Source organism: Polyodon spathula, chromosome 3 (assembly GCF_017654505.1).
Source record: "Polyodon spathula isolate WHYD16114869_AA chromosome 3, ASM1765450v1, whole genome shotgun sequence".
Classification (NCBI taxonomy): domain Eukaryota; kingdom Metazoa; phylum Chordata; class Actinopteri; order Acipenseriformes; family Polyodontidae; genus Polyodon; species Polyodon spathula.
The window spans coordinates 82,489,800-82,503,702 of record NC_054536.1 but is presented as its reverse complement, the minus strand read 5'-3'; the positions used below and the strand labels follow the sequence as shown (position 1 = coordinate 82,503,702).

The following is a 13,903-nucleotide window of genomic DNA, read 5'->3' as shown; positions in this document are numbered from 1 at the left end:
GCGTATAAAAATAACCTGTTTGTAGATTCCTGCTATGGACTAGTAGTCGCATTGCATTCAATAGAACAAAACAATGTTGTTTAACAATAAAATTAAAAAAACTTTTCTGTCCTTTTCTTTTTGATTATTTTTTTTTTATAGCAAGAGAAACAAACAGTATGGACATAACCATTCTTGTCGGCTACGCATCCACATTTGAATTTCCGCCTTTTTTTTCTAAAATTTCAACCCCCAAATGAAAAAGGAAAGTTTCTAAAATTTAAAGAAGCATGCTGTGCACATCTGAGACAGGACAAGTTTTTAAATTGGCACTAAAACTGAAATAAATGAATACATAAATTGAGCCTGCTTCATTCATTTTATCCTGCACAGATTGACGCCTCTGATGCAGGACTAGGAACGGATCTCTCCCAGGAGGTAGAGGGCATGGAGCACTAGGTATTGTACATTAGCAGGAAGCTGCTTGTGTGAGAGACTGGGTATGCTGTAATCGAGAAAGAAATGCATAGCCGTCATAAAATAATTAACCGTAAGCAAGCTTCTATGTGCCTCTCTCTTCCTGTGTGTCTGGGCCAGTCCGCCCGCGTACAGTTTTTGTAAAATGTCCCAACAAACAGTGACCTCATGGAGCACCAATTCTGCTATAGTGTAATTTGCGTATACGTTAATCCGGCCCTGCTTTAGCGTAACTGTGTGGGTAATTAAACTTAGAACAATTTCATATGATTCATATGTTTAGATATTTAGTTTTTTCTGCAATGAATCTTAGCCAGGCTGAATGGCCAGTGGTGTGGAATTTGGCTACTGCTGTACTGGATCAGATGTTTTATGGTAACATCAAAGCCCAGATAGTAATGGCAAGGACAGAGACAGACACAGAAAGCTGCAAGTTAAATGCGCTAATGCACTCTTTTAATTCACATATAAACAAAAATAACACAGACAAAATGCTTCACAAAACACTCTTAACAAAATAAATGGCACAAGGGCCAAAACAAAAGGTTCTACAAAAGCTCACGAACGTAAACAAGACGGGAAGACACATACCACAGACCTCCACCTCTGTCACCAACATTAATCGTACTAATCCTCACAACACCGGTGAACACCTATTTTACACACCTGTAATCATCATCTAATTAATCATTTATTTAATTGTCAGCTCCAGCCACATTCCCATGTGTTTTGATAGGGAAAAATGTAACCTCCTCCCTGCTAAACCAGTATTCCCCACACCATAGCATACATTAACACAGCAGGGACCACAGGAAGATTTATTTTATCTAGCTGGTATGTTTGCTAGGACTGTTTTGAAATAAAATAGACTGACCATACAAACGATCCTGACAAAAAAAAAAAATATATATATATATATATATATATATATATATTAGATATATATATATATATATACTATACATGATATAAGGTAAACAATGCAGTTTTCCCACTTTCTCAAAAGGTACAAAAGAAAAGAAAACTTTGAAGCAGGTATAATAGCAGAAAGCAGGATTATAGCATCAGGTTATGATCTCAGACTAATGTCCACCACTAGCTAAATTGAGACTACCAAACTTATTTCTTTTCTGCCCTAAATTAGATTGGACCTCAAGCCAACCAAGGCTTGTGACTTACTATAATGTATTGATAAATTGTCAAATTTTTTGTTCTTTTTTTTATTTTTTATTGGGAGATCACCTATACTATATGTATTTGTTGAAAACATTATAAGTGTTTGGATCCCATCAGTTTCGTGTCCTGCAAAGTGAATAATTAAAATGACTTAACCATAACCCCAAGCCTTGTTACTGCATATTTTGGTATCAGACAGTCTTAAGCAAAAGCTTCCATACTGTATGTTTTGCAGAATATACTGTGAGGACAAGCAGACCTTCCTACAGGATTGTGAGGATGATGGAGAGACTGCAGCAGGGGGACGGCTACTCCATCTACTTCAGGTACAGAAGGGATTTGCTGGCCAATTCAGCTACTGTCAAAAACTAATCTCTATGACTCACACACATTCTTTTATTTAGACTTGGAAGCAAGTACCCTCGAGGTAAGTGTATATGTCTAGACAAAGGAAGTGTAAATTAAGTTGGTGCTTTGATAAAACATTGACTTGGAAAACATCACTTCCATAGATGGCACAATAGATTAATGAATTGACCCTAGTTTAAAATCCCAAGATTGGTTTGCAGTGACAACTTCCCACGTTTCACATAGAATAGGTGTAGATATCCATAGCTTGGTCCCTGATCGACTGGTTTAACATAATAGACGTGTATAGGTTTAGCACTTTTCATAACTGTCCTCTTTGTTCTCAGGAAGAGGTTATGGGTAGAAAAACTTTAAATAGCTAAACATTTTCATGGCCAGTGTAAATTTACCGTATACCCCCTGGTGTGCTGCAGTGGTTTTAAATTCACATGTTTTTATTAACAACCAAATAACCATAAAATACTGAAGCAGTCTTAATGAATCTTATCGCAAGGTGAGTCATTTGATAGAGCTAGCTGGTATTGAAGACTGTTGACGTCCAGGGCCTTTGTGTTCCTGTGGGTTAGGCAAAAAATGGGTATAGTTCACCTCATCTCAGTTCAGCGACCACGACTAGTCAGGCAACCAATGAGTCCAGGTGGACTAGCCAGCATTGCCGCGTAGGGCTTTGTTTCCAAGGTTCAGCAGCTTGGCAAAACTTGTTGCTTAAGTTTAGCAGGTAAAAAGATGCGATTGGCTTCAGAGGGAACTTCAGTCCTCTTGATTTTAAAGTTCGTTGCAAAATCTTTTTAATGACGTCTTTACCTAAAATCTGCTGAGGATTACAATGAATTATAATCATCATCACATTTATGCACATCCTTTAGTTTGCAGTCGCTATTTATTTACCACCACCCCCACCCCCAACCCGTTGTATATCTCTGTAGTTTTTACAGCAATTCAGTCCACTTGACATACTATACAGCAAAGAACAAAACAAAAAATAAACTGGGGTCATGTTGTAATGATCAAAACAGAACCAGACCTAAATGTTAGTTTGTAAACCCACTTAAACAAACACCTCTTTCCCTTACATTTTTTGTTTATACAGTAGTGGTAATGAGGGTCAGTAAATTACCTTCTTTTGGAATAAAAGGCTGGCAATATTTAAGTCTTTCGCTTTCAGCAATTAGACCCCAATGTCACTTCAAAGTTGAACAGAAAGGTACTGATCAACATTCGTGTCATCCAAAAGAATACTGTCCTGACTATTGTAGATTGGAAATAAAATCTGCAACAGCCAATAAGGTGTGGCAGCTGCTAACCACTGAACAAGAAACATGCAGAGTTAAAGATACAGCAAATCTCTTTCCCATCAGAACCAAATATCAAACTTCAACACAGAAGTAACAATAGCATGCTATCTTCTGTTCACAAAGAGCTTTTCATTTAACCTAGTTACGAGGATGCCTGGTTGTCACATTCAAGAAGTAATTCAGTTAATAGTAATGTTAGTGTGACAGGGTAGCTGAGTGTTGCTGATGTCACACACACACACAGGTACTACTGTTGAAAACGCTCTTGTGCGCTGCATTTATTGAAACAAAAATAAAAAAAATAATATTTAAACAAAAACAATGCTCACAGAGCAAAATAAAAGCTTTAGCAAAAACAGATTTCAAACACTGACACAAAAAGAAAAAAGTACCATTCTGGTGCTTCTAGCATGTATAGCAATTATTATCCTTTTTACTTTCTGTTTCTTTTTGTTTCATTTCGTTTCTCTCTCTCTCTCTCTCTCTCTGTCTCACAAACACATGTTCTACCTCTTGAACACCCACCCTGGACAAGAAAAGCTGGAGGCTTTTATACTTGTGACCATTTCTGAATTAACACTAAATTATTGAATTTGGAGATGGTCACATTGTACACTCGTTTTTGTTTGCATGGCTGTCAGTCAATAATCAGACTGCCGACAATGCATTCACATGAGCTGTCTGGCAGAGACGAGCTGCTAACACTACCTCTGCCAGATCACATTCAAACCAACAATAACAAACACAAAACACTGTGTTTTAAATAAACACAAAATACATTTAAATCATAACACACTAATATTACCAGTTTAAATAAACATAAACAATCCATTTCTCTTTTAAATAAACCTACAAACCATTATTTTAAACACATTTCAACCCGCAATGCAATATTTGCAATAGATTTAGAAGCAGGGCTTTACCCTGCCCCCAGTAATTATGTGCAGGGCTCTCTCCTACTGCCCTGCCACAGTTAGGAATAAGGTTTGAGTTCAGGAACTATTTCTTTGGCTTCTGGTCTGAGGCTTGTATGACTGCCAGTCATATACCCACAGGCTTTTTGTTTTTAGATGTTATATACTAATAATAATAACAACAACTGGACCATCATCACCAAGCACTTTACAGGATATGAGACTAGGGTGTGTAAACTATACATCAGCTGTAGGGTACAAGGAGGTTAAGTGACTTGCTCAAGGTCACACAATGAGTCAGTGGCTGAGCTTTGAACCGGGGACCTCCTGGTTACAAGCTTGTTTCTTTAACCACTGGACCACGCAGCCTTCTGTTAAACCAAAACATCTTCAACAGAAGAATAGGGCTGATAGTGCTGCTAATGGTATCTGAGTAGGTGTATTTAAAGAGAGAGGAATTCTGAAGTGTTGTTTTCATTGTAGAGATCTATAACATGTCACGTCTCAAGCTCCTAATGGCTCCAGTCATGTTAGAGCTGCAGCCCACAAGGTATCCAGAGCACCGTGTTTTGAATGCTTTATTAGATAACCGGAAAGCTTGCTTCATATTACTTAATCTGCTATCTACATGTAATGAGGCTGTGGCAATGACTGAGCACTTTCATACAAATTACTGCTCATTTCACAAGAACCCAGACAGCAAGTTTTGTGGTTGTTGGTTACACATACATTAGAACCCCTCATATGTTTATTTAATTCTGGTATTGCGAAGTGTGCCAAGCTACACTGTTTGCTTCCCTTTAGCTAAAAATGTTCAGGGGAAAACTTCAATAAATATTTTCTAAACAAGAACAAAATCCCTTTTATTTTATATATATATATATATAGAGAGAGAGAGAGAAATTTAGTCCTCACCAATGATTTTACCCCAGTTTTCTCCCCAACTGTATTTTTTTTATTAATCCTGGTTCACTGCTGCAACCCCCTGGCTACTTGGAATGCCGGCTGACACATGCGTCCTCTGAAACATGTCCCTACCTAGCTGTCTTTTTTCACACATAGATCCACAGTGACACCACTAGACCTATACTGCTGGAAAACAACACAGATCTGAATGGCTCCACAACAGACCCGCAGGTGCCAGCCACAAGGGTCACTGGTGCATGGTGAACTGGGGATTGCCCTGCTGACCTAATCCCTTCTTACCTGGGCGGCGTTCGGCCAGTTGTGCGCTGCCCCCTGGGAACCCCGGTCACGGTCGGCAGTGACGTAGCCTGGATTCAAACCTGCGATCTCCAGGCTATAGAGTGCATCTGGCACTCCATGTGGAGCACCTTTATTGGATGTGCCACTTAGGAGCCCAAAATACCTTTTAAAGATATTGTTTATTGAGATAAAATGCGGAGGACCAAAATACAAGTAAACCAAAAGATCTTCAACAGAAGAACAGGGGTGATAGTGCTGCTATAAAAGCTAGCTAATAAAAGGTAGAACAGTAGATTTCAAACTTTGATTTGCGCTTTTTACAATATAATACAATACTGAATTTTCCATGTCATTTTTTTAGGGTGTTACTGTTGACTTGCCAGCAGAACACAGAGACCCCAGAGAAGAGCAGTCCTGTTTTACAGTAGCTACAGGTCTTTACATTTTAGGAAATCAGATCTAGCATGCAACTGGCTGTGCATCTGGTAAAGTTTGTCTACACAAAAATATACACTGTAAAAACTAAATGAATACATTTAATTGCTTGTGTTTCTGACCTTTAAGAACCTACTGAAACAGCTTTTTTAACATTACTAAACCACACTGTATGTCAATGCTGTGTGCAGTGATTTAGTTTTACTTTAGAAACAGTACAGGGTTCAGAGGGTTCACAGATAAGACCTGGTGAAGTTTCCCACAGATCAAACAAAGATTTCATCTCTTCAGGGTGATTAGTCTGAACAGCAGAAGAGTGCTGAAATGAGAAGTTTAGAGAACTTCTAATTGATTCTCACCAAGCTCTTTTTTCAGCAGAGAATATTACAGTATTCAACACCATATATAACATTGTTACAGATAAATCAAAGCTGCTTTTTGTTTTGTTCTTCTTTACCTTAAAATAAATACAGACCAAACAGAAGACAGCATATACTGCCATTGAAAGCATGTTATACTGTTGCACATTTACTCTATGTGAAAGAGCTTCTGTTTAAAAGAAAGCGTGCCAAGCTTAGCATGAGGGATGTTCATCCAAGCAACTAATGAATGTGTTAAAAAACAATACGTTTTTAAATCAGTGCTGCTCATTGCTAAAGCATTAAAAAATGTTAATAGAACCCTGATATAATCTCAGGCTGATACCGTGGGGAAGTAAATAAAGTAAATAAAGACCTGCATATTGTGAAATACAGTATCTAAAGTAGCTAACAAGTAACTTGCATAAGAAGTGTTTCAGTGATGGCATCTTCTTATCAATGAGTACCCCAGGTTAAGAGGAGACAGATCATTGAATTTGAAATTGCTCAATTAAAAACAAACAAACAAACTAACAAACAAACAAAAAAACAGTTCTTGTAACATCCATACCTAAATTAGTATGATTAAAAGAAAAAAACAAACAGGTCTTTAATTTTAAATTGAATTCCGAATCCATGCCAGAAGTATTAAGCACCCCATTGTTGCCTCAAAAAGGGATTTGTTTCTAATGAGGTGCTGTTTTAGAAAAAAAAATAAAATGAGAATGAGTGGTTATTAGAGAAAAATAGAAATAAAAAAGGCACAGCAGACATCTAGCGAATGGTATTACCAGACTTCCTTTCTTCTATTTCTGTGCATAGAGTTTATTTTAATTGGATGTATAATCCTCTGATATGTTTTGCTTTTAGCCAGCAAAAGAGTCCTTCTTTGTAGGACAGGACAAACATTGTCAGAAGTAAGTGTGCTGTTTACTGAGCCATATGGCCATTATTGTAGAAATACCTCTGGCAAATTAAATTCCTCTACACATTGTTGAAAGTAATCCAGTTCAGGAAGTCATTCTATCTGCCTTAAACCCTTTTACAGTGGGCTAATTCTTTTTCTATTTACGTTTCCTTCAATAGCAGACACTTCAGCTGAGCTCATACGTAGACCCCGTTCACACTTACTGAGCCGGCCTTGGGCCTTCTCTGGGTCACCTCAAATTTCTATTCACAGTTGAAGTTTTAGGAGGCCAAAGTGCATTCACATATGTGGCTAGAAAGGAAGCCTAAATTGCAGCAAAGTGCTTGCCGGGAATGTAAATGGTGACATAAACAGTCAATATAAGAGATTGAGCTGGGAAATTTGCAAACGTAATTATGGCCATCTTATTTTTTGCAACCAGTTGGTACTGTACTTATTGCAGTCGTGTGTGTTGACAGTGCAGTCGGTTACTGTGGAAAGAAGTGATAGTGTTGGATCATGTGTAAATGCAGCAAACAATGACGTGCACATTACATTAATCACAATACAGATTATTATATTAATAATGACTGAATATGCAACATCGTATGCACTATTTATCAATATTGAGATTTACAATCGTAGCTACAATCTGAAATGTGTGTGTGTGTGTATGTATATATATATATATATATATATACACACACACACACACACACACACACACACACGCACACACACAGTATTAGTCAAAAGTTTGAGTACACTTGCTGGAAAATAGATTTTTTTCATAATTGACAATGTTTTACATTGTATATGTTTCTGTAAATACTTGAAAATGAAAACACGTGTTACAATATACAAAACAAAACATAAGGAGTATCAAAGCAATGTTCAAGAAAATTTTTAATTGTCTCTAAACCTTGGATTCCTCAAAATATCCACCCTTTGCCCTAATAACAGCCTCATAAACACGAGGCATTTGATTAACAAGTTTCAGCAGGAAATCACCTGACATGTCTTTCCAGCTCTTCTGCAGCAATTCCCAGAGATGTAGGGCACTTGTGGGTAGCTTTGCTTTGACTCTTCTGTCCAGTTCATCCTATACAAGTTCTATGGGATTGAGGTCTGGAGACTGGGTAGGCCAGGTCATTAGATTGAGTTGTCTTTCACTTTTCTTCTTCGCCAGATAATTCTTGCACAACTTTGAGGTGTGTTTCAGGTCGTTATCTTGCTGCTGAATGAAGGACTGCCCAACTAGCCGTAATCCTGATGGAATGGCATGCCTCTGAAGTATGCTATGATAGCCATGCTGATTGAGCTTGCCATGGACTTGGTAAAGATCACCAACTCTGTCACCAGCAAAGTAACCCCAGACCATGACACTGCCTCCTCCATGCTTGACAGTGGGAACCACACATGCAGAACTCATGCGCTCAACCTCTCTGCTTCTTACAAATACTCAGTGGTTGAACCCAAATATTTCAAATTTTGACTCATCAGTCCATCAGACCGACTTCCACTCCTCAAATGTCCAATTTCTGTGTTTTTTGGCCCAGGCAAGTCTCCTCCTCTTATTCTGCACTCTTAACAATGGTTTCTTTGCAGCAATTCTTCCAGTTACACCAGCTTCACACAATCTCTTCTGAACAGTTGATGTTGAAACATCTGTACTTCTAGTAGCATTCAGCTGAGCTTGTATTTCAGGGGCAGTTAATCGCCAGTTTGGCAGACTTGAGATTCGAATGAACTGAGGTCACCCTTGGCCTGCCTGACCTTGTTCGGTCCTCATTTCTTCAAATCGCTTGATGGTCTTGGCCACAGCAGTTACAGACACTTGCAAAGTTCTTGCGATTTGTCTTAAAGATTGACCTTCATTTCTTAAAGTAATTACAGACTGTCTTTTTTCTTCGCTTAACTGATCGTATTTTGCCATTTTCTGCTCCCTTACATTCAGGAATGACAAGCTTGTGCCTATGCTACCTATATATTTATAGTAATCGTGGACCCTCACCTGTTAACAGTAATTGGTGACAAAAGGTTAATAATGTAACATGCTAGTTAACTCAGAGAACATCTAACAAAGACACTTTTATACTTAGGCCAGTGTTCTAACACTGTGTTATACACATTTCAGACTTTTAACTGACTTGGGCTTCAGACTGAAATCCACTTGCTTTGGGTGACTATTTCATTGAAATTGACAGATTTACAATTTCATTTAAAAATAAAATTTTTGAATGCAATTCACTTCTGATCACTGTGTAACACAATTTTTGTTCCTGGGTAGTAAGTGTTATTTCCTAATTGCTTATGCCTCAAAAGTATAGAAAATGGCTATTATTCCCCACAAACTTTGCTTTTGTGACCAGGGCAGTGATATTTCAAAATATCACTATTTCCAATGGGAAAACGGGCAAATGTGTGTCTTTTCGTTCACATAAAGTCAGAAAAAAACATATGAATCTAAATTAACATGTATTTATACTAAAGTAATACAAAAATGACTACAAAAGATTTAGAAGTGAGTAGTTTTTCGTACTGTATTTACAGTATAATCGTAAATCTCGAAAAACTACTCACTTCTAAATCTTTTGCAGTCATTTTTTGTATTACTTTAGTATAAATACTTGTTAATTTGGATTCATATGTTGTTTTTTTCTGACTTTATGTGAACGAAAAGACACACGTTTGCCTGTTTTCCCATTGGAAATAGTGATATTTTTAAATATCACTGTCCTGGTCACAAAAGCAAAGTTTGTGGGGCATAAGCAATTAGGAAATAACACTTACTACCCAGGAACAAAAAAAAAAAAAAAAAAATTGTTACACGGTGTTATCAGCTTATATAAGTACACGTATCATATAATGAAATATTAAGCGTTTATAGACAAGTTTATACAGTTAAAAGCATAGATAATCATGTGAAACCTGGTTTCAAGCAGGCATACTCAAACTTTTGACCATATATATATATATATATATATATATATATATAGTAAGTTTTATCGTTTTAATTAAACCAGTACGATGAGCAAATATTTACCACTCATAACTGACCCATCATCACCGTCAAAAGTATCTGTGTATTCAGTGCATTCCCATTGCTATTTTCCGGGCTAGAGAGAGCCGTAGGTACCATAGAATCCAAGATCTGTGGTGGGTTTATCCCTGGCCTGAGGCTCAGTATTTGTCTGAACTCAAAAGGGTATATCTGATAGCCCCTTACACCACAGAGATAACACGGACATAAAGGAGATAGCTGCTTCTGCATCCAGCGCTCAAACAACATCATGGACATTTGCAGAGCTTTTTGAGATGTTATAGTAATAAAATAATAACTTGGATCGCATTATTGAGGAGTTTGATGATAAAACGAGTGATCTGGAGAGGATTTATCAGTATGGACACCTATAAAGAGGTATGTGAAAAATACAGCGAACAAGGGGTGGGGCTTGGCGGGTAGATACAGTACTGAGTGTCCTTTTGCGATTCAATGCCTTTTAAATCTGTTTTACTCAGAAAAAATATTTAAAACAGCACATGTGAAAATAAATTGGATCTGACGTGCCTGACAAGTGCTGAATAAATGGACCGCTAAGGTTAATTTCTGCATCGTCCCAGTTGCTACCTCTTAAAACAGACATTGTTTTATCTACAGCGCTCGACTTAGTAGGGGAGTGGTTTGAGCTACGTCACCGCATTGACACGTTAAGGCCGGACCAGGGCCTGCATTGGGTTCATACATACAGATGGGCCGGCCCTGAGGAGGCATTGCCTACTTTAGGCCGCATCAAAAAGCTGGTCTAAATTTCACCTGGCCTAGGACCGCCTTTTCATTTTTCGAGCGTTCACACATGAGATAAGGCAGCCCTGAGCCGGCCTAAACCGCAAGTGTGAATGGGCTGTTAGCCTCTTTTTTTAGAGTGGCTCTTTTTATTCAACGTAGTGTTCAGAAAGACGCTCCATTTATAAGAGAAGGGAAGATCCACATAGGCGCCTATTTGGACATCATTCAGCTCAACAGAGAGCTCACGGTATTGACATTCCAGAAATGCCTGGGCTTGATGACAGCAACTTCCCAGACCCTTCATGTTGTCACGTTGTGTGTAAAATGTGTAAGGCTTGAGTATTCAGAGAAAACAACCAATCTGAGTGTCCATGACACCATCATATCGACAGCACATCATCGCATCACAGTTACAGGTGGTGCTAGGAGGTATGATAACACGATATCTACAAACACTAGAAACATTAAATTGTTCAAAACTATCGCCAATATCTGTGCGCGCTAGCAAAGAGTTACCTGTATTATTATTATTTACAGTATTTGCAGGGCTGCAGACAGTGACTAAAATGGCTGGAACTGCGACCAATAAAATGTGTAAACAATTTTTCTGGGGTAGACAGATTGACGCTTGTTAAAAAAGAAAAATAAACAGTGCATCTCCCTTTAAAAGCATGTGTCGATATTTATGAATGTGCTAAAAACAGTGCCTCTCCCTTTAAAACGATGTGTCAGTATTTATGAATGTGCTAAAAACAGTGCCTCTCCTTTTAAAAGCAAGTGTCAGTATTCGGGGTCTACCTAAATTGTGATTTCGCGGATATTGTGAAATTGAGGGGTCACCACGAAATTCACCTCTTTAGGGGCCAGTGCATACTGAACAAGTACGGACAGAAAAAAAAAATGCAAGCGATGCAAACTACGTATCTTCCTTCTGTAGATAGCCCTTTTTTTATTCCTTCACCGTCATGTGTGCATTGCACTTAAGCAAAAAACAAACAAACAAAAAACAGTCCACAACATTTACAAAAAAAATTATCCAAAGCGGTTAACGTTCTTTTTTACTATTCAAATGACAACAAGGTTTTAATCACCCTATCAGTGCATCTGTACTGCATTTCTGTGACCTGTACTGTGCAGTAGGGGTGTGGGACAAAGTTGGTGCATTGGAGGTAAAATAGTAGAAATGGATGACAAAGCAAAAAAGGCAGTGTATTTCGGTGATTGATTGTGTCAAGATATTTTCCAAAGAAACCGGAGGTAATTGTTTTGCAATGTGTCTTTGGAGAAAATGTGATCCACCACTATTTAGCTTCAGAATCACACTGTGGCAGAGCAAAGCTCTGCCCTTTTTAAATTGGCAGGGATGGGGTTAAATTCCCCTACCTGCCTGGGTTTATTATGTTCAGGTGGCTGGGGTTGATTAGTTGATTAGGTTGATTAACGATCAATCAGCGCCCAGCCACCTGACATAAAAGGAGGCCTCTGCTTCTCATTTGGGGGAGAGGGAGCTGAGGAAGCAGGTTGGTTTTTTTTTTGGTTGTTTGGAAAGTTTGAATCCAGTGAAGGCATTGCCCAGCCTGGAAACTGTTATTTTTGTAAGTTTTGCTTTTTGTCTTTCTTTGTGTTTAAATTGTTTTGTTTTGGCCCTTGTGCCCTTTCATTTTGTGTTTATTTATAATAAAATAGTTATTTTTTTTGAACTGCAGTCTGTCTCTGGGCCTCTATCCACTCGCCAGCCTGCCACATTTGGTGTCAGAGTGGGATAGCGCCACCTAGAGGCTCAGAGCAGTATTTTTGTTTTGTTTTGTGGAATTTTTAAGAAGAGCAGACAGCGGCAAAGGCAGGAAAAGCAGCAGCAGCTGAAGAAATGTAAGCTGCTGCAGCCACCGCTGGAGGACCCGGCCAGCCTCTTCCCCTGGTGTTCCTGGTGTGGGAAGGAGGACCATCGTTGGCGGTCCTGCCCAGACGTGCCACCGGCAAACTGGTGTGGCCGGTGTGAGGAGGACGGCCACAACTGGGCAGGATGCCCCTACAACCAGGCCCAGGAAGAGGTGCCGTGTTCACCCCGGGCATCAGGGGCCACCCCACTACCTCCAGCACCACCACCTTCACCACCTTCACAGGAGATCTGGGACTGGTTGATGCACCCTGAGGCAGACCTCGTCCACGATCTCCCCATAGTTATCAACACACTGTGGCGTCGAGATGGGGAGAGGTGGGAACAGTGGGAGGAACAACACCACCCGGCGTCCTTCCCAGAGGTTGCCCTCATGGTGGTTAATTACCTGGCTGTAGACATGGGAGATGCCCCGGTCACTCCAATAAAGAGGGGTGAGCCGCCTTCCCGAGAGCCAGAGAGGGGTGAGGAGCTGCCGTCGTCCCCAGAGCCAGAGAGGGGTGAGGAGCTGCCGTCGTCCCAGAGCCAGAGAGGGGTGAGGAGCCTCCGTCGTCCCCAGAGCCAGAGAGGGGTGAGGAGCTGCCGTCGCTCCCAGAGCCAGAGAGGGGTGAGGAGCTGCCGTCGCTCCCAGAGCCAGAGAGGGGTGAGGAGCTGCCGTCGTCCCCAGAGCCAGAGAGGGGTGAGGAGCTGCCGTCGTCCCAGAGCCAGAGAGGGAGGAGGATCTGCTGTCGCTCCCAGAGCCAGAGAGGGAGGAGGATCTGCTGTCACTCCCAGAGCCAGAGAGGGAGGAAGATCTGCCGTCGCTCCCAGAGCCAGAGAGGGAGGAGGATCTGCCGTCGCTCCCAGAGCCAGAGAGGGAGGAGGAGCCTCCGTCACTCTGCCGTCGCTCCCAGAGCCAGAGAGGGGTGAGGAGCCGCCGCCGCTCTCAGAGCCCGAGAGGGAGGAGCCGCCGCCGCCGCGCTCTCAGAGCCCGAGAGGGAGGAGCCGCCGGCTCTCAGAGCCAGAGAGGGAGGAGGATCTGCCGTCGCTCCCAGAGCCAGAGAGGGAGGAGGATCTGCCGTCGCTCCCAGAGCCAGAAACATAAGAACATAAGAACATA

At 40.4% G+C, this 13,903-nt stretch overlaps 1 protein-coding gene across 2 annotated transcripts in view; it reads left to right on the top strand.

The window, feature by feature from the left end:
* impact (impact RWD domain protein) overlaps positions 1 to 13,903 on the top strand; it is an 87,207-nt gene that overhangs the window by 44,506 nt on the left and 28,798 nt on the right. For both annotated transcript variants that reach the window (XM_041246125.1, XM_041246124.1), the window contains exon 9: positions 1,868 to 1,958. In XM_041246125.1, coding sequence (XP_041102059.1) covers positions 1,868 to 1,958 — 91 coding nt within the window. The remainder of the gene's footprint in view (positions 1 to 1,867; positions 1,959 to 13,903) is intronic.